This window comes from Actinia tenebrosa, unplaced genomic scaffold, assembly GCF_029948245.1.
Source record: "Actinia tenebrosa isolate PJP-AT-01 unplaced genomic scaffold, QUT_ActTen_1.0 PGA_scaffold9__36_contigs__length_13948895, whole genome shotgun sequence".
NCBI classification, from domain to species: domain Eukaryota; kingdom Metazoa; phylum Cnidaria; class Anthozoa; order Actiniaria; family Actiniidae; genus Actinia; species Actinia tenebrosa.
In genome coordinates, this window is record NW_028292586.1 from 2,077,979 (window position 1) to 2,100,613 (window position 22,635).

At 36.4% G+C, this 22,635-nt stretch overlaps 1 protein-coding gene across 8 annotated transcripts in view; it reads left to right on the top strand.

Annotated features, from left to right (window-relative positions):
* The window catches only part of LOC116304134 (LIM homeobox transcription factor 1-beta), a 47,031-nt gene that overhangs the window by 16,358 nt on the left and 8,038 nt on the right, over positions 1-22,635 (top strand). For 3 of the 8 annotated variants that reach the window (XM_031713796.2, XM_031713804.2, XM_031713797.2), the window contains exons 1-4: positions 4,730-5,303; positions 5,392-5,599; positions 16,534-16,799; positions 20,358-20,566. In XM_031713796.2, the coding sequence (XP_031569656.1) occupies positions 5,264-5,303; positions 5,392-5,599; positions 16,534-16,799; positions 20,358-20,566 (723 nt within the window). In that variant the 5' untranslated portion in view covers positions 4,730-5,263. Of the gene's footprint in view, positions 1-4,573; positions 4,702-4,728; positions 5,304-5,391; positions 5,600-16,533; positions 16,800-20,357; positions 20,567-22,635 lie in introns of those variants that run through there. The other 5 variants (XM_031713798.2, XM_031713800.2, XM_031713803.2 and 2 more) reach the window with 3 other exon arrangements.

The window sequence follows — 22,635 nt, forward strand, 5'->3', positions numbered from 1 at the left end:
CGAAATGAAATAGGTGTTCAAACTTTTTGTACGGTTATATAAATATGGAAGAAAAATCTCAGTATTTCGTGTTTTGTGAACATCTTAGTGATTCCAAACATTCATTTTTAAGATTCCTCAATGATGTGCTTATCCTAACCAGGATTTATATATTTAATGTTATAGACATATTTACTTCGTAAAAAGACATCAATTTTGGGAAACAGGATTTGAGGATTCTTGAGCAATGCAAAAAGAATGTCTTGTGGCAGGGAGCGTTGGAATTGACAGTCTTTGAATATCATTTTAGTTATTTCCGTAGCTCGTCTTAAAGAAGATACATCATAGACAGGGCCAGATTTATGAGGATTAAGAATAGAAGTTTTTCGAGGCCTGGAATATTGGTTTCAAGGACTGCTGAGTTTCAGGGTCTTGTGATTTAAGTCTCGAGCAGAGCAAGCTGTGAATTAAGGTTGCGCTGTCAAGAAATTGTGGCAAATTTGCTCCCCACAACATTGAAGAACTCATCTTCACCATACTAAATCAATGCAATTTTTCCCCCTATTCCTACGTTGTAAGTGGTCCCCAAATCTTTCAATAGACTTGCATTAAGGCTTTTAAATATCTTATCAGCTGTAAATTTGAGGTATTCATTTGGGGGTTTTCAAAAGGGACAGGTTTAAAGTAATCAGCATCAATTGATTGCCTGGATAAAACCACTGCTGTTGCTGATGGTGTTTTTATTTTGACTGTTCGCTTTGACTTCAACGAAAGGATAATTCAAGAGATAAGGGATAGGTAAAATTTCGATAAATCAAAAGGTTCCTTTAGTGGGGCAAGAGTCTATTAAATTTTTAGTTCTATCAGCCAATTATATGACTCTGTAACGAGCTAATTTCATTCCATCTTGAAACTGAGAATTTGCGCTTTCTTTGAACGTTGATAATGTTGTCATCAAATCGTCTTCTTAATTGTATATTTTTGTTGTAATTTCACGCCGTCTTAAATATACCCCACCGAATTTCCAATCAAATAGGGGAAAACTGGAGTCTCTGGAAAAAGAGCAATGTGGATGTGTGAGCCATAGGAGTTCGGTATAAACAAACCCCATAAGGTGTTCAAAGGAAGTCTCTTCATAATCTCCCTCGCAATCTGTACTTCAAGAAATGAAAAATTTAATTGTTCTCAGAAATCTCTCAAAGAGACAGATTAGATAAGGTTCTCTCGTTATGTTTGATTTTTGCCACAAGTCAAAGGCAAAAACCACTTGGAAGTGCGCATAGGAATTTGAATCCTTTCATTATCAAGTTATGCAAGGTGGACTCAAATGAGTATGAATCTGAATGTATAGAAAATTGTGGTGTGACCCTTGGTTATCAGCTATCTAAATGTTTTTGGGAAAGCGCGCCTTTTTTTGTCAACCATTTCTTGTTCTTGTCGTGATTCCATCGTCATCATCTTCGGATCAAATTACAGCACCTAATGTAGAGATTTTTCTTCAAGCGCTTAAACTAAACAGTAGTGTCAACAAAGCGGACATAAACTATGTCTGGAACACATAATGCTGTTTGTGACTGGGCAACTTGAGTTCTTGGAGAGTACCATTAAAAAGGGTTGACAAGCCTTTCATTGTTCGGTTGAATGATAACAACAACTGTTCATTCTAGCTTTACTTGTTCAAGTATCTCCTTTGATAAAGTGAGCCTCATTCATAAAAACACAGAAATCTAGCTGTCATTCGCTGTCAAAATGCGTCAAACTAGCAAACATCAATTCGGGGTTCCTCCAGCAATAAAATAGCCCCACACCCCTCCTAGAGATTTATATTAAAGCCTGGCTGCTGAAAGTTAGTCACCTAAATTTGTTCCAAGAGTTATTTAGGAGTCGAGAGAAAAATAATTACGGCAGCTGCAACGACGTTGGCGGAACTGTATGAAGTTCTTTGAAATATTTTAGCATAACATTACCTTTTGTGGTTTGTGGGACCCGACAAAGGTGAACGCGGCACAGTCTTAATCATTCTAACTTGTTTTTGATAGAATTTATAGCACTGTTGAAGTCGATCTTGTATATTGATAATTAAGGTCTGCTGTGCCGGGAGTCAACTACATTTTCAAACAGGTACTTCGTGGGGAATCGAGTGCTCATGATAGAGTTCGATGGCATCCTTGTAGACGCCGGCTACTCGTTTGAGTTCAATTGACTTACAATAGACTATACAATTAAAACTTTTGAATACTTGCCGACTCTAAAGAAAAAAATTACTGCAAGACAAAAAACGGAAAGCAAAGAAAAATGCCGAAATAACGCGAGAAAACGCTTTAAAAACCGTCGAAATTATCCAAGATTTATGATCAAAGAAATTTGTGTCTGTTGAGTTGAAGTAAATGGACTTGTATTCGTGAAAAGGTGAATGGTGTACGCGCGTCAAACTTGTCTTTTTTTTAGATGAGAGGGTATCAGTTACTTATGTCGCCTCGAGCCATGAGCAAATAAATACGTTTGACGCGAGTTAATAATTATACTATTTGTACGATAGGCCACTTGGGGCTAAACATTGTCATTATGTACTAAAGAATAATTGGGAATCAGTAGCCCGCGGAGATAAATAAAAATACCAAAGTTCTCTCACACTAGATCTCAACCTCTTGTAGACTAGTCGACCTTCACTTGAGCTGTCATCGGCATGGCTCACTCCCAAAGCTATTTTCTTCGAGAGATCTGAAAGATTAGCAACAGGGGATTGATGAAGAAGTTGGAGGCGTGATTAGTTTGAAGCAAGAATTCAGGATGGCTTGGAAAATACCAAGACATTAAAAACAACTTCTCTGTATCTTTATGACTGAGCCCCTAATTAATCAGGAGCTATTTTGATTTAATCCTTTTTAGTTCCCTCGGTTATCAGTTCCGTATTCATCCTCCGCCGGAACAAGCCGTGGATTTATTTAGCACGCGAGATTCTTAACTCGACCTCTCATACAGTTCAGTTGCCCCCCAACAACTTAGTAAAGCTAGTAGGTCCTTGATTGTTAATGGATTTATACCATCTCATACAGTTGCCCTGTCGATCGATTGAATGTCCTGGTATGTATTTACCTCCAAACACACGCGTGCTTACACATATGCATATATATACATATATATATATACGACATATTTATCCACCACGTCTATGTTTTCCCTTACCCGAGCCATAGTATTAACCACTTTAGATTTGAATAGCTGGTAATTGCATCGATGAAAATCAAGAGAACCCTTAATTAGATCCATTGATCCGATGCCGGCGAAATTTGCCTTCCAGATGTATGTATGTACACAGACTAAACAACAAACAAGGGCTCTGGAGCTGTTTGTTATTCTAAGGAAGAGATTGCTCGTCTGGGATTTCGACAACCACTTGCTGTGTGTGTTTTCATTGCGATTGCAATAACATTATAAATATATTCGTCAACAGTCGAACGTTTTGGTCCCCACTTTCTTGACAGTTACATCGAAAGTAAGTGGCGACCCCTCTTGAATGCGTCGCTTCTTGTTCACAATACACGAGTTTTTCGCAAAACAAGAACCTGTTTTCTTAAATACGTTTTGTCGGGTGACCACGTCGTATTAGCAGCTTCTTGAACTCATTCAAATGATCCGACTTTAAGCAGTTTTACTAACCGGTCTCAAGTACCGGTCCCGCCGATTCATTGTTTATTCTCAAAAAGAACTCGAGAGAAAATAAGTCAAATCATACAAAACAATCCACAAAAATATTCAGACCTCGAGTATTAATCGGATCTAATTCTATTGACCTCCAGATTAACCTCGTAACTCGTGCTTTTATTCCTTGTGAGTTGCGGTTTCATAGACACTTTATTTTTTGCATTGTTGGGAATTGGTAATATGATCGGCACTGGAGGGGAAAATAAGGTGGCTTTGGTGTCAATTGGTCGCGATATTTGGCTTTCTATCAAACGATACCGCCGATTCTTTGCAATTGGCGGTATAGGATTATACGGGGGGCGTACTCTTCACAAGTCGGAAGGCTACTTCTGATCGACAGCTCAAGTTGTCAGCAACCTTTCAAAATTACGACCGCCGTGACAACAAAAGTCAGAATAAACAGAATAAACACGAGACGCAAACGCTGTGAATAATTCACCGCTATTTTCATACATGTAACATGATACTAAGGGACTTCGTGGCAAATACATATGAAAATTCGCGTTGATTCTTCATATAGCAGCAAAGGTTGTTTGTTAGGAGTGGAACAATCTTCAGGAAAGAGAATAATCCTCGAGGAAAAACCGATGCTGTCGTGCAGGTGTCGAACGGCAAGTCACTGCTCCTTTGCACGTGTGTTTTTCTTCTGATCAGCGTACGGTTAGAATTTGGCTTGTTCGAACGCTATCTGATTGGTAACCTTTTTATTTCCGGTATTACCATGAATAAACGGAGAAAACTCGCTCGATCTCAAACCTCCGCTACCGACTGACCAAGCCGGCTTTGTATGATAATAAGCCTTTTGTAAACTAATTATTTCGAGCCACGGAATAATTACCGTACTATAAATAGATTCGAAGGATCCTTGCTTGGCTTTGAATCGAACCTGAACGAGTCCACAAAAAGGGTTGTCAGATGAACTCACTTTCCTCCGTCACTTGTGCACGTGGAAGTGATCATTTGCAAAAGCCAAGAACGAGTCACATGACAATCAATCAAAACGTCATATGTCATTAGGTAGAGAACAATAAGCTAGGACGCCTTGCCGTCTCATCTTTGCCACCAATAGTTCAGTTGTTGAGGTGTCAAACTCATACAACAGGACTGGTCTCCGCACAGTCAACTTCCAGCTACGATTCGCGGAGCTTTTACCCCACTATAAACATCTTAGCAGGGTGAATTGGGGCCGGCAATATCGCGACCCGTGAATATACGCCACTTCTCAAACTGTAACAGTATTTTTCTAGAGTTTGAAAGCCTCCAATTTTATAGGCAGGTGGTATGAACCTGATGAAATTGTCGGCCGGCAGATAGGAAGCTCAAAAGGAAATCAAGTTGGAAAAGAAATTTAAGAGAGAGAAAAAAAACAAACACTGAATGGTTGAGATCTCTGAGCAGTGAAGTCCTGGGGTATTGGTGAACGGTGACTCGAGACTAGGAAAATTATACGGTCATATTTTAAGTGCCAGAGATTGAATTTATTCGGAGAGAGGCAGAAGACAATTTATTTGCGGGTTTTGTTTCCAAGTGGCTTGAAACCTGACTTAAGATTGGGTTGAGTGCCTCTCCTCCCATCCCAATGACTATGGCAGAGAACGAGTACAGCAAACCCTACTACAGTAAGGAGCGCCGTAACACGACTATTATTATTGATCAGGACTTATCCTAAGCTTGCTTACTAAGACTAGGATTCTTTTTATTCAATAGGGGGAGGCAAAGCTTCGGGCTGCAGCCAAAATGGAAGGATGAATATCTGTACTGGATGTAACGAGCCGATTGAGGACCGCTTTCTCATGAAAGTGGTGGACGAAGCCTGGCACGAAAGCTGTCTACAATGCTGCATTTGTCGTACTCCACTTTCTAGGTCGTGTTTTAGCAAGGACCGAAAGCTTTATTGTAGAAACGACTACGAAAAGTAAGTACCCTTCGTCTTGTACTAGTAGAAACAATAATTCGCTGGCTGCATCCTCGTAGACTTCGGAGTACTCCGTCAAACGCTTGCTTTGAAAGCCAACCTCAGCATACGCTAAGGTCATATTCAATGTTTGTAGAAACTCATCGTATTACACACTGTTTTTACTTGGCCGTACTCAATAAACATTTTCGTAATTAATAGCTTTTTTCAGGGCACTTAAATTAGGCAGCTATAGATCGCCACTTCAATGTCGATTTCAGGGCTCCAGCCTTGATGAAATCAACAAGGTTTTTACATAAGTCAGTCTTTCGGCACAACTTTTAATATGATATACATTAGTGTCTTAATGAGAATGGTAAATTATTGTAGCTTTTTCGAAGCGAGAAGTAGGTTTGTTACGTTGACAGAACCGACATTTCGGGTTAATTCTTATTCCTCAACACCGTGAAATGTTGTGTTGTTTTTCTCTCGTCTATATAATATGCCGCCACTGAGCTGATTATAAAATTTACAACATGGCTAGATCTATACACCGCGTAAAGTATGCATCGGTTTCCTTTGTGGTAGCCTTCAGCAAGCCCTCCTGCCTGCTCTGAAATAGCACTAGAGGGCGCAAATTAGAAATGCTATCTACAAATGACTTGCTTTCAAAGACAAGAGAAAGATGTTGGATTAATAATAGACCATCTTGGAGGATTTTTGTCTGATTGATGCACGTTTACATCCTCAGCAGGTTTGGCTACGCGCGGTAAACCTAGACATACGTGTTAATAGTCAATGCCTCTTTAAACGATCTATAACTCGGAATTTTATTCCTAATAGTTTCCATTTTCAATTTCATAACTCTTTGGGATTAACTTTTATGAGGACTGCTGCAACATTCATAACTTGTCACATTGCTCTCTCTCTATCACAATCCTAGTGACACAGACTTAGATTATCTGAATACAATGTAGGTCTACTTTTTCAAGTTTAGTCTAAAAGGGTAGATAGAGCGCCACTGGGGTTTTAAGTCCGTCTGTCAATGGCTAACTGCTCGGTTAGCTAAAGAGATCAATCTAAGAATCACTTCTAGGCCCTCGAAAGTGTTATACAACTTTTAGAGAACAGCGGGAAGCTTTCGCATAGGGTGGCAAGAGATGGCTACCGTAAACGGTCACTCAGAGGTTCTACTCGAACGGAAACCAAAAATCAATACAAGTATAGGACGTTTAACCGCAATAGATGCCGAATTATAGATATGGATAAACTAAAGAATAGAATAATCAAAGCGTTACAAGTACCAAGAGACCGAAGACCTTGGTGTTTTGTTTCGCTGAAGAAAGGCCTAACGAAAGACTAATTAGTGTTTTTATGAAAGATAGGTAATCAATGGTATAATGTAGTCTTGAATTAAAGACCAAAACAAGAGTCCTTCTTTTCTTCATGGGATGATACCAATTGGTCGTTAATCTTGTATCCTAACTGTGGAATAGCTGTCAAGGGCACCGAAGTTGAAGCCCCAACAGCTTAGTGTATATTCTGATAATTGAATGTTTGCATTTGGAGGCATCCATTACGATTGTCAATCACAAAGCTCATTTAGTGTTCATCTTCAAGTAGTTAGTGGCTGGCTAGTAAGCTTAGCTGGCCCTACAACATCTCAGTCCTATCTCATACGGTACTACCCATTGACAAATCAAGGGATCAACAGAAATACCATCTATGTTTCTATCTGAATTCTTCTTAGGCAAACTTTGTAACCCTAGTAATAGTCCTCCAGTGTGAAACAGCCTTTCTCTTATTTGCTTTTCACCAAATTATTTAGAATTTATGCTGCACGTTCGTTTTCTCCGAGAGCTCGCTAATGGAAGTGACCTTTATTATTTCTAATAGCCCAAAAGGAAGCTTTTTATCAAGTCGGAAATATAGAGGCTAATAAGTCAAATCCATAACATCTTAGGTAGACACAAACTTGAAAAATTTGCTGGGTTTTTTAATGTAAGTTTGACTTGTTTTGGTTTTGTTTTTTTCCAGCAAGCAGGCTAAGATATTGGATTGGAATAGTTTTTTTTGTGGGGTATTGTAGAAAAATTGAAAATGGTGAAAGTCATCTTTTTTTACAAGAAGTCAGTATAGCAGTTCTGACCAACATATTTAGGGCCCTCCAAAGGCACTTTGTTAGAAAGGCAATAGAATAAATCTCCTTTCAACATATCGGCTTTGCCAACCTGTCTACAGTTTTTTTGTTAGTGAAGTAGGTGTTGAATTGCCCGGAAAGGGAAAGAAAACGAGACAATTAAGGAGAACACGACACGGGTCTACCATCCTGCTTCAATCCACTCACGTGTACTTGGTTTGCTTATGAACAGAAAAGATGCTTCTGTTGGAGAAACTGTGTGGCTCAGAGCAAGCTGCTAGCACAATATCTAAGGCATAGAAACGCCTTCAAGCAAGTCTCTGTTTTTTAATTGCTAATGTTTTAAGTACAGAATCAGTAAAGATTTTTCAGGAGAAAACAATTTATTAGCTTCCCAGCAAATAGATACTAAAACTATTTGCTCGAAAGTTGCAAATGCAAATGCTACCAAGGCATACAAAGCGGGGTCTTCTTGTCACAACATAGTCTTTTCTGAAGATGCCAGTGTTTCTGGATTTAGATTAGGGTGTATGTTAGTTCCAACGTTTTGAACTTGTATCAGTGAAAAAGAACTCATTTCAGCATCATGGGAAATGGTTCATTGACAACAAACCAAATGCTCACACTGAGTCAGCTCAGTTCACACTTGTATTGACATCCCAGCGCTCACCTGGTCTCAGGATTTTCAGTTCTCGCTTCTTAATCTAGAACCCACTTTCACGTTTTGATTTCTCTATCAATTCATTGAGAAAATTATGGAAGAACTATACGAAACCAGTGAAAGGGTGTGTCAATGCACTCTTCCATAGAATATGTAGCTCTTAGGCTAGTGTTGTAGCTCGGTGGTTAATAAGGCACTACCGTTCTGAGAACTGTCAAGAACGAACCGACAACCAAGTAAAAATATCGACAAAGCATTAAAGAACTTTTCTCAGTATTGCGACTTCCAAGGCAACCTGTATCTTCATGACTATGAATTTGATGTGATTGAGATTGCCACACGAGGAGATTTTCTCAATCAGAGGTTCATCACGAAATATTCCTTAAAATTAGCCCGGTTAATTGCTTGTATCCTCGAAATGCCTCAAAGACAACGTCGATAATATAAGCTTAGCCATTTTATTTTAATTTGAAATTGTCACGAAGGTGCTAGCCACCAGAACGGCTGTTCCTTAATGAAATTTCTTGCCCAATACCTGTTTGGCTTAGACTATTTCTCAATTACATTGTGTTCGTTATCATCAACCTATTTCCCTTCAAACTCGGCCAGTTCAACAGTTACCAATGGAGTGTCGTTCTGCCGACGCGTTTGATGTTTTCGGCCGAACAATGGTTATAGCGCTGAAACGAGCCGATATCCCAAGGGGTTTTTTCACAAAGATATTACATCGAGCAATGTTATGGCGGAAAATTACAGCTAACTAAACGAAAACTCTCGTTCTATCCTTCGGATTTTTTTCTTTTGGCGTTTTTCTAAGAACAGCAAACAAGATTTTTCTAATGGTTTCAGACGAAAACCTCTGAAAGGAACAAAATGTTTCGCTAGGAAATCTGGCTCCAAAATCAATAAAATGTCTGTCCCTTTTCTTTTCACTTAAATCCACCTTTTTAATTGCGTTGTTTTTCCTCATATTTATGAACTTTATTCTCTTAAGTACAATATACGAATAGTTAAAAAATATAGGATATATTGAGATAAAGCAAGTTATTATTTTTGTATAGAGGAATGATAGGGTCGTTTGCATTCAGGCTTCTATAATGTATACATTTCACATCATGTCCACCTCCCGTTGCGAAGTAGTCGGGTCTTAAATGATTTTCCTACAAGAAAACACGATACAAGGCTGGTCCATTTTCTTTAGAAATGTTCTCATGGAATTTTGATTAAAAATTAAGAAGAAAGGCTTTAGAGTTCATGGTGTTGTTTTGAAGAAGATGTTCTATTTGACTTCTCTCCCCTGTGATCATCTCGAACTTTCGCTCAAGTAAAACACGGCGCGAACATAACCCTTTCTTGACCTGCCCTCCATCTAGTAATCGAACAGGTTATCACCTACTTGAGGACTCTTAGTTTAGAGTCAGAGAATGTCCAGACATGTATGTATGCATTCACTTCGGTTATCTTTAATAAGTTAAAACAGACCATTCAGTGTAGCCTTACAGATTCCCTACTGATACAAGTCCGACATGTTGGGGCTGTACATGGATTAGAACCCAAATATCCCATCTACTCCTCCACCTGTCCTCGCTATTTGAGGTTCTACTTTATTTAGAACAAATCCCTTTATTTCCTTTCCCTCGATAGCTTTATTAGATATGACCGCCCAAAACTTGAAATCCAAGGATAAGAATATCTAAAGCTTTTTACCCGGAATTGCATATATTTATTACCGACAGCTTAATAACAAATTGATACGTTGACTGTCATTGTCAAGTTTTTAACTCATAAAGACATTGACTAAAAGGGTGCAAGTCAAAGATTGTCCATACAATACCATTACGCTCAAACACTCGGGCTAGAAGCTTTTATCTACGTTAGGATTTCTGAAATGGCTTATTTGACATGTCCGCTGCGCTTGGTAGCAAGTTTGGGTCTTACTGTCAATGTTATGTCTTTCGGAGCAGTTGGAGAACGCCACAGCTGAACTATATACGTGTGCACGGTTTCCGTTACTCATTCTTATCTTCACTGTTTACGTCTTCTATCACACTGTTTTGCGCTCATTGGAAAACCCTGATTTTCAAAATGTCTTCACCACCTTGGGAACCGGGGGATTAATACTAAGTAAATACCGGGTTATCGGCAAATACATTTAAGTACCTTTTCAGTTTTTCCAAAATAAACCCCCAAAAGGCCAAACAGGTTTGTTGTGGACCCTTTTAGGTAGCCTACTTGGCTACTATACTTTCAATATAGCATGAACTAAAATAGTTATCGAGTGACCGGAAATGGCCTGCGATTTGTTTACAATCTGAGAGGAATACAATTTAATGAGCCATGGAACTGGACTTTTATTGATCATACTTATTCTATATCAAGCTAAGAATAGTACAAGAGCTACGTCAGGAATTTAGAACCAGATAAAAATTGATCAAAATAATAAAAGTAAAACTATTAGTACTTTGTCGTCCGGAGTTTTTTCAATTTTTTTTGAACCCTTTTTCTTTGGTCGGTTGATACTTTCATTAAAGAACATAAGCGACTTTTTTTGACACTGTAAAAAGTATAACATCAACATAATATTTCAAAATTTCAAAACAATTTTCAAATATCCCTTTTATTACACCAAACATAACATTATATATTTTCAAGTCCATTTCAAAAGTTTATTTTTATCTGTATTCGACTTTCTATTTATTTTTTGTATTGATATTCGAAATTGAATTTTATCTTAACTGACCCATATAATTAAATAAGTTTTAAATAATATTAATTATATGTATCTTATTTTTCCTATATTCAGAAATTGTTTTACGAAGATAAAAGGTATTAGAATCATAAAGTATTTTTAAGAGTAGTTTTTTTAATATATAAAGTGCCAAAAACATTTCCTTTAATATATTTTAGGAACTGTCACAAATCAAGGAGAAATGGAAATTAGCTTTTTTAAAAGTTTTTTGGATGCCATTCACAGGAGTAAACAATTGTGAAGTGATATTTTTTAAGTTTTTTTTTTTTTCATGCTTGTTTAGAAATATTTACAGAGAATTAGCTTGAATCAAAATGCCAGACGTAATGTTTCCCGACACCCAATCAGTGAAGAGAAAGTGTAGACAGCGAGGACAAGTTTTGTGGGGACTTTTTGTGGGGACATTTTTGCGTGGCAACAGTCATTACTGATTGCAATTAGCCGACTGTTTAAGTTCTATGTTAAGATAAGACCAAACAACTTGAATTGCTTTTCGTGGTCCAGGACACGAGAGAGATCTCTCGGCCTCCTTAGCAGAAGTTATCAACGGGCTTTTGTTTGACTGGAGCCTATTATTAGTGACCGACCCCCTTAAATTGACTACATCGAAATAGGCCCAAAGGTGAACTCATCAAGTAGTTCACGTTCACAGCAGTGCTTGGCATTTTTGCTTTGGTATTTTTAGTTGGTAATTGATGTAATAGAAGAAATCTTTTCTCACTGGTTATCTAGCGAGTGCGATCTCGAGTTGTGATAGCTAGAAGGGGTCAGAAGCAAAGCCGCCATACATCCTGAACCCTTGATAGCTTCCTACCATTTGATGCTGATAAATGCACTCTACATCCGACTTACTGTCGATAGGTAATTTTGTTGAAGCATGGGATGATTGAGTGTTCCATGTTGCTTCTGACAACTAGGCCCACCCAACCTTCCTGTATACATCCCGTTTTCTTTTCGTTTTTCTTTTTTAATTCTTTTGTGTGTAACACGACGGGAACGAACCACACCACACTAAGATTTGATTAAAACGAGCCTGGGTTGCTTTCACGGGGATATAAAATTGAAAACGGAAAAACAAACCTTTCTAAATTCGAAATCTATATTTCATGCTCAGGGGGGGATGGGTGGGGCTTATTGGATTAATTCATTTCAAAAGCAAAACATCATTTTTTTGTGAGGAAAGAAATACTTGTATCACCAGACTGCTGAATATATTATTAAAGCTTGTAAGAGAACTTAGAAAATGTTAATATGAAAGACTCTGATACTGTTTCAGGGACTTCCATCAAAAATGAAGTTTTAAGTCTCCAGTGATGATATTAGTGCGAGACTTACGCCCCTTTCAGACGAAATGTTAACTTCATACTAAGGTTTCAGCTGAGAATGAGATATTTCATGAAAGCCTTAAGAGTAAACAAAAACCAACAGTTAGAACTGTACAACTTGGATCTATTAACCAGTAGACATCGAGTCTGGAGTAACGACAAGATAGGGCCTACAGAACAACGAGATAAGCGCTGATAATTCACATTAGAAACTATATCTTGTTTTCTTTCAAAAGATTTTAAACTCTAGTTATGAATGACTTAGATAGAGCGCGCTTTCATTATATCTCACCATTCTAAAGAAAATACGCTTCATTCAAACTGGACTATAGCTGTTTTTTTGCCTTAAGCTATAATTTGAGGCTAATTATGATAGCCAAAATCAAAAGAATTGAGTTCGGGTTTTTTACGATGATTCGGTGTCTGCCTCAAATGATTAAACAGAGTGAGTTTTAACTCCTCTTGGTGCCAAGAAATTATTCTTCACATGGTTTAATATTTTGTAAGCTGGAATACACAAACCAAATGATATAACCGAAGGAATTTGATTTTCCTGATAAAATACTACAAAGTTAATTGCACGTGAGAGTAGCTCCAATTTTAACCGTCAATTTTGAAGCATTTGAATTAATACAATTGGTGTTAGTTAATTCGACTTTAATAGCAGAAGAGCCATTCGAAATTATACTTGTAGATTTTATCCTTTTATATTATACTTCTTGTCATTTAAACCCCTCATTAGCTTGGTTTTTTTCCACAAGAGCTTGTTTGTCTTTCTCCTGTCCAAGTCTAGTCTCTAATTTTATTTTCTAAAGGACTTGTCTAAAAAAACCTTCTCAGAATTGGTTTTAAAAATGCCCCAAAACACATAGAAACAAAACCATATTTTTTTAATTCTACGATAAATTCTAATGTTTAATTATTATTTTTTTAATATTTTGTTTTTTTATATGGAAAATTCTGATAGGAAAACAAGTCGTGTAGCTAGAGATATAAAAACTCGTGCTTCAAATTGTATCCATTTATTAAATTTCTGAGTTTTTGTCGTCCTATTTTAGGTAATAACCATTTCTACTAATTAGAATTTGACAAATTTTCATCCAACTTTTCGAAAATAAAAGAAAAAATACTGTTTTTTTAACTAGTCTATACGGGTTTTAGTTTTTTTAAATTAATTGTTTATTTTTAAGTTTTTAAATTTTTACGTTTTTATGTTTTTAAATTTTAAATTTTTTTCTTAAGAAAGAAAACTTAGAAACTTGTGGACAACTTAGATACTGGGAACAACTATTCTCTGCTAAGAAAAAAACAAAACAATAAACAATGTTGATAAAAACTTCAACGATAACTGGAAACAAGGCGAAAGTGCTGTGATGTTTTTGTGTAGAGAAGGAAATTGCTTCAAAACGTACGTACTGAATCTTATGAGAAAGTGATTAGAGAGAAACACTTAAGTGACATATTGCTGAATCTAGCGAACTCTCTTTCGGTTTTAGGACCAAACATGAATATTTGAATGATAAAGCCCATTTTGTTTGTCCAGAAAAACAGAAACCATTGATTCATTGAAGTACAAAGTAAACCAAGTTCTCATGGAAGCGAAGATAAGATCGTGTCTCCTACAGGCTCGCCGCCTCTCGACAATTAAAAATTGATAACAGTTTTTTTTTTCGATAGCATTTTATTCCGATTCTTTATCTCGAAACTAAAACAGCTGACCTCCCGAAAAAAAGTAAAAAAATAGCACCAAAAAATTAAACCCTCGAGAAGTAAATCTTAGAGAATTAATTCAACCAGTTAACAATCCAGAGATTCTGAATGAACCCGGAAATGAAATTTGACAGTAGTCATTGTCTTTTTAAGTTTTTTCCCCTGGTTTTCTCAATACTAAAATGCGTGAGTGAGTCCTAGGGTTTGTTTAGGATGATATCCTTAAGGCTCTCTAAATTTTTCCCATGATTGTTCTGTTCTTTAAGGGAAAAATTATATTTAAGTGGGAATCACGAATTGAGAAGTGTCCGACATTTTTGGGCCCGTTTTTATAATAATTTGGCAATGCTTTGGCTAAAGGAAAACAGGTTTTTACAAGCAGCAAATGAAAAGAACAATAATGACGTGAAAAGTGACATCTTGTGAATTTCCAAGTTAGATTCGAATCATGTTAATGAACTGAGAAGAATGGAAGAAAAAGACTCAGGTTTTGGCCTTCATTAAACTTGAAGAAAAAAATAGAATAGAAAAGGAAAGAAATAACAGGAAGGGAAAAAAACCAAGCGATTGGAATATCCTGCGAAAGGGTTGGGTGTCTTCGTAGTTTGAAAAGAAAACATAAATAAAAGAAAACAATGGGATAAATGAGATGGAAAAGTCAGTATAGTGAGGGTCCAATGTCCCGGGACGGATTTGACTTTCTTTAAAGAAAATTAGAGAGAAGGAAAGAATAGAACAAAGGTAGGAATAAAAAACGAGTGAATTAAACTGTCCGGTGACGGATTTAACCTTCGTTTGCGATTCTAAAATACGCAGGAAGTGCATTGTGTTTTACGGAGCTATGCAAAATATCCTGGTTTGTTAAGAGACGATGCTAAACAAACCACTGATTAACTTCAACGGAAAAGCGACCACGATCAAAGAAGCCCAAGTCTTTTTAGGCCATGGGGCTGACAATAGAGCTGTCAATGCTAGAAAAACAGATAGCCGTTAGGATAAGTGGAAAGGGTCGTCTGTAAGGCAGGTGACACTACACCAATGCATATCATCATATTTACGCAGCTGATTTAAAATAACTCGACTGTACATATTGATCTAGGCCTTAAAAGCGGTTTTCTTAGGGAATAAGAAATGAGGCAGGCAAATCTTCTCTGAATTCTGGGATGATTATAGAATTTTGTTTTGTTCGGGATTCAAAGAAATATAAAATTGGAAAGAAGCGCTTGGCTGTGATGTGCAGTTAAGATGGATTAGCTTTTTGATTTGGCTTTGGTCGTAATTATTTATGAGTTTTCACTTTTCAAATTTATGCGGGTTTTTTTACTTCTTTGAATGCCCTAGAACACCCGGCCAGAGCGCAAGCTTCGTCGGTAAAGAAAACCAAATAGAACGCTTAAAAATTCCGGCCGACAAAGGCCCTTCGGAAATTAGATTCTTTATTCAGTTCTAAATCTTACGAAATGCCAAAACTAGTATTTGATTTTAGAATATCATACATAACATGTTTTTTTTTGAAAATGAGGGTTTTAGAATAACTCGGTGGAGAAATTTTTTTGGAATAGAATTAAAGAATATTAACTTCCTCGACGATGAAAAGTTCAATGAAAGAGAATAACATGATGGCAAAAAAAAAAAAAAAAAAAACACCATTTCCATAAATTATGTCTGTTGCTGAATCAAACTTTTGACTAGCAAAGCTCAGATACTTTAGACGCTCTGCAGGGAGTGAGAGTTAATTTCTAATTACTAACGTTGAGAACTAATCTTTTCAATTTGCTTGAAAGCTTCAAGCTCGTTATCTTCGGCTGTTTTGAACTTTGAAAACACACCGAACGTATCAAACAAGAACTATTCAAATTTTAATCTGAAATTTCGAAAAGCATAGCAATCGAGAACTCATGCAATCTTTTTCGGCTACTTTAGTGTAAAAAATCATATTCTGCTAATTATTGTTTTAAACTATATGTGAACTACATCTCTTTGTTTGAAGGTTTATAAAGAATGAAAAATATATATTTAGAATTGCCAATATTTAATGAAGAATTTTTGTCTTCTTTAAAGTTAAAATTTTATTTTATTTTAAATTTTGATCAATGTTTTTATTATTATTATTTTTTTGTTGTAAATTCACTAGAAATTTTAGATAGATTTGACTAAGATACTACAATAGATTTGTAAAAGTTCATTTTCTCGTTATGTAACTAACCCTTGAAATATGAAAGTTATCAGTAACGAATCTTCCACTTGAAATCCTTTTAGAAAAATATCTGTTTCAAGTACTTGTATTTATTCGATTATCTCATGTCTTTATTTAAATAAAGCGTTGCTAAAAGATATGTCCCTGACAGCGTATTTTCTTTCCTTTTGCAGAGTATTTGGCACGAAATGTAGCGGCTGTAGAAAAACTATTCCTGCTAACGAATTGGTTATGCGGGCACTTGGAAATGTCTACCATTTGCATTGCTTCGTGTGCGCAATGTGCGGACATGTTTTAGAGAAAGGACAGGAATTTGCTCTCAAAGATAATAAGTTATACTGCAAGATGGACTACGCAAAGCTACCAAAACAATCTAGTCGTAAAAGCAGGATTAATAACAACGATAATGACTCCAGCAAAACTATACGACAACAAGAAAGTAAGTCTTTTTTCTTTCTTTTTTGTTTTCTTTTCGTTTGGTAAAAAGCATTGAAATCTAGGGTCGACTTTCGAATAAGGAATGCTAATTTCCGTTCAGTGATATTTTGTGGATTTATTTTTGATGGGAATTCATTCAGATTTGATAATCTGTTCTGGTGAATTACTAACCTTTATTTTGAGTGTGAAAAGATATATTAAGTGGTTGCCGGGTTTTATCAATTAAAGTTATGCATGTGAGTTAAGTGTGTGGGAGGTACCAGTCAGTTAAGTGATTGAAAATAAATGCAAAAAGCATTCCTTTTCAACTGTGAATATTGTGTACATTCAATAGTGGGTATATAGAAGTAGTTGAAATAGTGGGAGGGCCAGTAAAGTAGATGAAAGTTATTATGAATGAAGATGTGGATGAGAGCAACATTTAATAGTGGGTATATAGAAGTAGTTAAAAAAGTGGGAGGGCCAGTAAAGTAGATGAAAGTTAGAGTGAAGATTTGGATGAGAGCAACATTCAATAGTGGGTATATAGAAGTAGTTAAATAAGTGGGAGGACCACTAAAGTAGATGAAAGTTATTATGAATGAAGATGTGGATGAGAGCAACATTGAATAGTGGGTATATCGAATGAGTAGTTAAATAAGTGAGAGGACCAGTTGAAAGGACCAGATGAAAGTTATTATGAATGAAGATGTGGATGAGAGCAACATTGAATAGTGGGTATATAGAAGTAGTTAAATAAGTGGGAGGACCACTAAAGTAGATGAAAGTTATTATGAATGAAGATGTGGATGAGAGCTACATTTAATAGTGGGTATATAGAAGTAGTTAAATAAGTGGGAGGACCAGTTAAGTGGATGAAAGTTGAGTCTAAAAATGAATGGGAGAGACATGACTACGTAGTTAAATAGATGAGAAAAATTATAAAGTATACTATAGCTGATTATCAACAATTTTATATTTTCATGAAGTTACTATAAAATAGACTATGGGAATTTATTCTTATATTGATTAGTTAAACCACTACTCTAGTGGTTCTAGTGGTTCTAAAAAATGAAAATAGAAAATCTTCTCTTAAAATCCTACTCTTAGATTTTGTCATTTATCAGAGCGGACATTTTCCAACCGTACTTCATGCCCTTCTTTACTCAAAATGAAACTAGAAATGAAACTAAAAATCAGAAGATCTTCATAGCGTTAAACTCTGAAATTTTTTATTCTTACATAAAAATCAAATCTGTTCGCTGTTTTCAAAACTGCTTAATCTATATCTATATTAACCAGAAAATGTTCGGAAGCTTTCCAGTCTATTGTGACCACCCTACGACTTTGTTATTTCTCTTTAAACACTTTATTTGCAGTAGAGCTTGACTTATTGACTTAAGAATTCTTTCAAGAGACCGAAAAACGGTGATAAAATTTTACACAGTTGATAAAAAGAAGTGCCGCCACAAATTTGTTGGGTTGTTTGGACTGCTGTAATCATTTTGTGTGTTACGCGACTCCAATGTTTATCTAAACCTCAGTTAAAGTCAGAGATACGAGCAGAGAGAGTGATATATCTCTAGTATTAATTATCTTAAAGATGTATGTTTTGCCTCAGTAATTCAAAACTGGAAATAAACTTTATTGTCGCGGGAATAAGCTACCAAAATAATATTTTTTATTTTTTGAGAAGAAAGGAAATGACAACGAAATTTTTAAAACGTTAAAAAAAATTTCGCTAAGGAAAATGTCCTTACAACAGCAAGAAGTAAAAACTGAAATTGCATATAAATTTTCAGGTTTGACATTTCTATATCTAAAAACTCTTGAACTTGGGATTTCGCATATATTAAAAAAAAAATGCAAGATCTTTATTCCTTCCAACCCTATAAGTTTTGTTCCACCAATCAGTGTTAAGCTAAATATACAATTTATTGGATTAAGGGGAGATGTATTTCAAAACGAGACTAAATCCTTTATGTCTCTCCCGGGATTTTATCTGGGTCTCCAGTTTTCCTCCCTCCGCAAAGCTTAACAAGATACATTCTAATTCGATCTGTGAGTTATCCGTGGTCTGACTTAGATCAGCCCAGAGTTTGTTTCAGGGTTCGATCTATGAGTTCGCCATGCCTTGACTTAGATCAGCCCAGAGGTTTTTTCAGGGTTCGATCTGTGAGTTAGCCGTGCCTTGACTTTGATCAGCCCAGAGTTTGTTTCAGGGTTCGATCTGTGAGTTCGCCATGCCTTGACTTTGATCAGCCCAGAGTTTGTTTCAGGGTTCGATCTGTGAGTTCGCCATGTCTTGACTTTGATCAGCCCAGAGTTTGTTTCAGGGTTCGATCTGTGAGTTAGCCGTGCCTTGACTTTGATCAGCCCAGAGGTTGTTTCAGGGTTCGATCTGTGAGTTAGCCATGCCCTGACTTAGATCAGCCCAGAGTTTGTTTCAGGGTTCGATCTGTGAGTTAGCTGTACCTTGACTTTGATCAGCCCAGAGGTTGTTTCAGGGTTCGATCTGTGAGTTAGCTATGCCCTGACTTAGATCAGCCCAGAGGTTGTTTCAGGGTTTGATCTGTGAGTTCGCCATGCCTTGACTTAGATCAGTCCAGAGGTTGTTTCACTGTATCGATAACTGTCTTCTTTCTGCCACAACGACTAGTAGTCCAACTCCATGCATTCTCGGAACACGAAAATATATAACGCATTTTGAAATCTTGGTTGAAGTAAGGATTCTATCCGTGAACTAAATAAAAAATGAGTATGCCTTTAAAAATATTTTGTTGAAAATATTTCTCGTCTTATGAGGAAATACTTAGTGCCAATTGTTTATCGTGTGGGACTCGTTTGCAATGATCGAATTGGAATTTAGAATCTAATTTTCTCGGAGGGAGGAAACCAGAGAACCTAGAGAAAAAACCTGAAAGGATAGGATAGCACCAAGAAACGATCCAACATTTTCACTTCGTTTTCCTGCGTTTAATGTTTCTTAATGTCGCGCTAACACACGACGTGAACGTTGCAGGCGACGCGGAAGATCGCACCGTGTATCCACCCATGCGACGGTGCAGAGAGTACACAAGTACACACGAATTCTGCTTCTGTAGAGTGGACACTATATATCCGTGATAAACTTTGTGAGAAATTGCACAAATTAGTAAGTTCAGTAGACCTCAGTATACCATAGACCTACAAAACTTTGCACTAATTTGTACAATTTTTTTTAACGATTTCACGGATAAATGGTATGCACTCTAATGTCGCATGCAATGTTGTATGCGTTGCTGGTTGTTTGGGTCTTTAGAAATGCACTTTTTATGGACCAAGGTTTTTAATTTCTGTTCAATTTACGGAACATTTGTTGAGTTATGCGACGCATTTCGTGACTGGAATAGTAAGCTTATTTTTGGATAAAATATCATAAGAAATCATTATATATTGGAATAATTTCTATTTCTTGCTGGTTGGTTTACTGTGTGTGGGGGATAAGGGTGTGGGTCTGTGTGCTTTATTTGTTTGTTGCTGTTTTGTTTTATATTGCTATTACACTTAAATAACTTAAACGCTTTTTTACATTTTTTAGATGTAAGCAACAATGGAATTTCGTGTGATAAAGAAAGTAGTAAAGAAGGCATAAAAACAGAAAATACGGACTCCGATGATTCGTCCGTCCATGACGACGAGGACGGAGATGATAAAAAGGGTCCAAAAAGACCCAGAACAATATTGACAAGTCAACAAAGAAAAGTATTCAAGTCAGCCTTCGAAATAAGCTCGAAACCGTGCAGAAAGGTAGGAAATAGTTTTAAAATAATTTACAGGAACAAGTGTGGCTATAGTGGCGACGTAACAAGAGATTCGTGCTCTTAATTTCTCGCTAATCCTAAAGCTGAGCTTAAAATAATAGAGAGAGGAGGTAAAGTGCGCACGCTCTTGGAAGTCTCTCCATCCCTAGTAGCTCAAGCTTTAAATATCCTTTAAACGGAGTACTGATAGACAGAGGGGGGTAAAGTGAGCATCGCTCTTCGAGTTCTGTCTATCCCTCGTAGCTCGAGCTTTGAATATTTTCAAAAGGGAGTACTGATGCCGGATGGACAAAGGAGGGTATAAAAGTCCTCAATCGCTCTTCGAGTTCTCTCTTTCCCTCGTAGCTCGAGCTTTAAATATTCTTTAAACGGAGTACTGATGGACAAAGGAGGGTAAAGTCCGCATCGTTCTTCGAGTTGTCTCTATCCCTCGTAGCTCGAGCTTTAAACTCCCTTAAAACGAAGTACTGATCGACAGAGGGATGGGTTAAATGCGTACCTCCATTTAAAGCAGTCGAAATATCAACCCATGAAACTAGATAGTTTTACTCAAATAATTGATTTTTGATTTTTTTAAAACTCAGTTGAGAGATTTCTTAAGCATGATTACTGCGATTTCGCTGCCATAGAATCAGAAAGGAAAAAAAAACATTTTCTTTACAATTCCAGTTTCAGATTACTCACAGCTATGTCACCAAAATCTCATTTTCGTAAAAATGTCGTCCATAATTACTAGCCACGAAGACTTAAAAGTTTACTATTTCGGAAATTACTCAAGAAATCTAAACCAAAATATATTTTACACAAAGGAACTCGAGCCATAATTCTTTCATTTTGTAAAACAATCCTTGAAAAGTAATTTAGAAAGTGTTATCAGATGTTCGTGTCATCGTAATTGGCCTATTAACCAAATGCCCTCACGACTTAAATTTCAAATTCATGGAAAAATAACAATTGACTATTCAATAAAGTTCTAATTTCAAAGATATAGCTTGAGGGGAAAAATAACAAATTTCGAGAGCTATTCACTAGATACTTCATGAGACAAGGTATGAGTTGTACATGAAGTTATGTAAGTTATTAAAGTTTTAGTCAAAACATAATTTAGAGGGAGAACTAATTATCAGACACGCGGCACCTTTCACCTTATATCTTGAATTTGGTAACAAAGACCACGCCCTACAATTGGGCTAATTTTGGATCGACTTGAGGTGCATTTTGTGTTGTAGTATCTCTTGATTGATTCCTAACACACTGTTTAATTTGTCTATCTTCTTATCGTATTCTATCTTGGCTTTATTCTCGTATCTTCTCTTACGCTCATTCCTTTCAATAATCTCTTTTTTTCCTTCTCTTCTCGAAAATATTGATAAAATTCACTTAAAGGAAATAGTAGAATCTCATTCATTCCCCTTCGTTTTTTATCATCTTTCATCCCTTATACCTTTTCCTCTTTTTATCATTCTCTGCTCATGTCTTCTCTTAAGCTTCTCTCAGTTCTCTCTTATCTCCAATTCTCTTCCTCAATATGACCAATATTTTTTGTATATTATTCTTTCAAATGAAATTCTAAGATTAACCTCAGGGGTGTAAAAATTAGTAAATCTAGATACGAGATGGCTTTTGTTTATTATGACAGAGCCATTTTCCAACCTTTTTGAAATTGTCAATTATTTCAATTCATTCATTCAAACTTCACCTGTTTGAATGACTAATGCTCTGCCAAGAATACCCAGCCTTTTAGCTTTTATCAAAGCATCACATCTTTCTTTAAAGCGTGTTAATGTGGCAAAGACGAGTTTGTGGGCACTAAACAACCATTAGTTTTTCATAATTAATAGTCAATTAAGGTACTTAACAGTTGGTGCTAGACTTAGTTATTAACCGCGTATGCGATCATTGGCTATTAATATATTTGAAGGAAGGTTGTGTTTACTGTTTAATTGGATGTGTAAGTAGAGGTGGTTTATAGGTATGGTTTTAGTATACTGCCTGTGGATTTTACTCAAAGGCTTTTTTAAGCGTGGGAAGGGTTATTAAAACAGAAAGAATGCT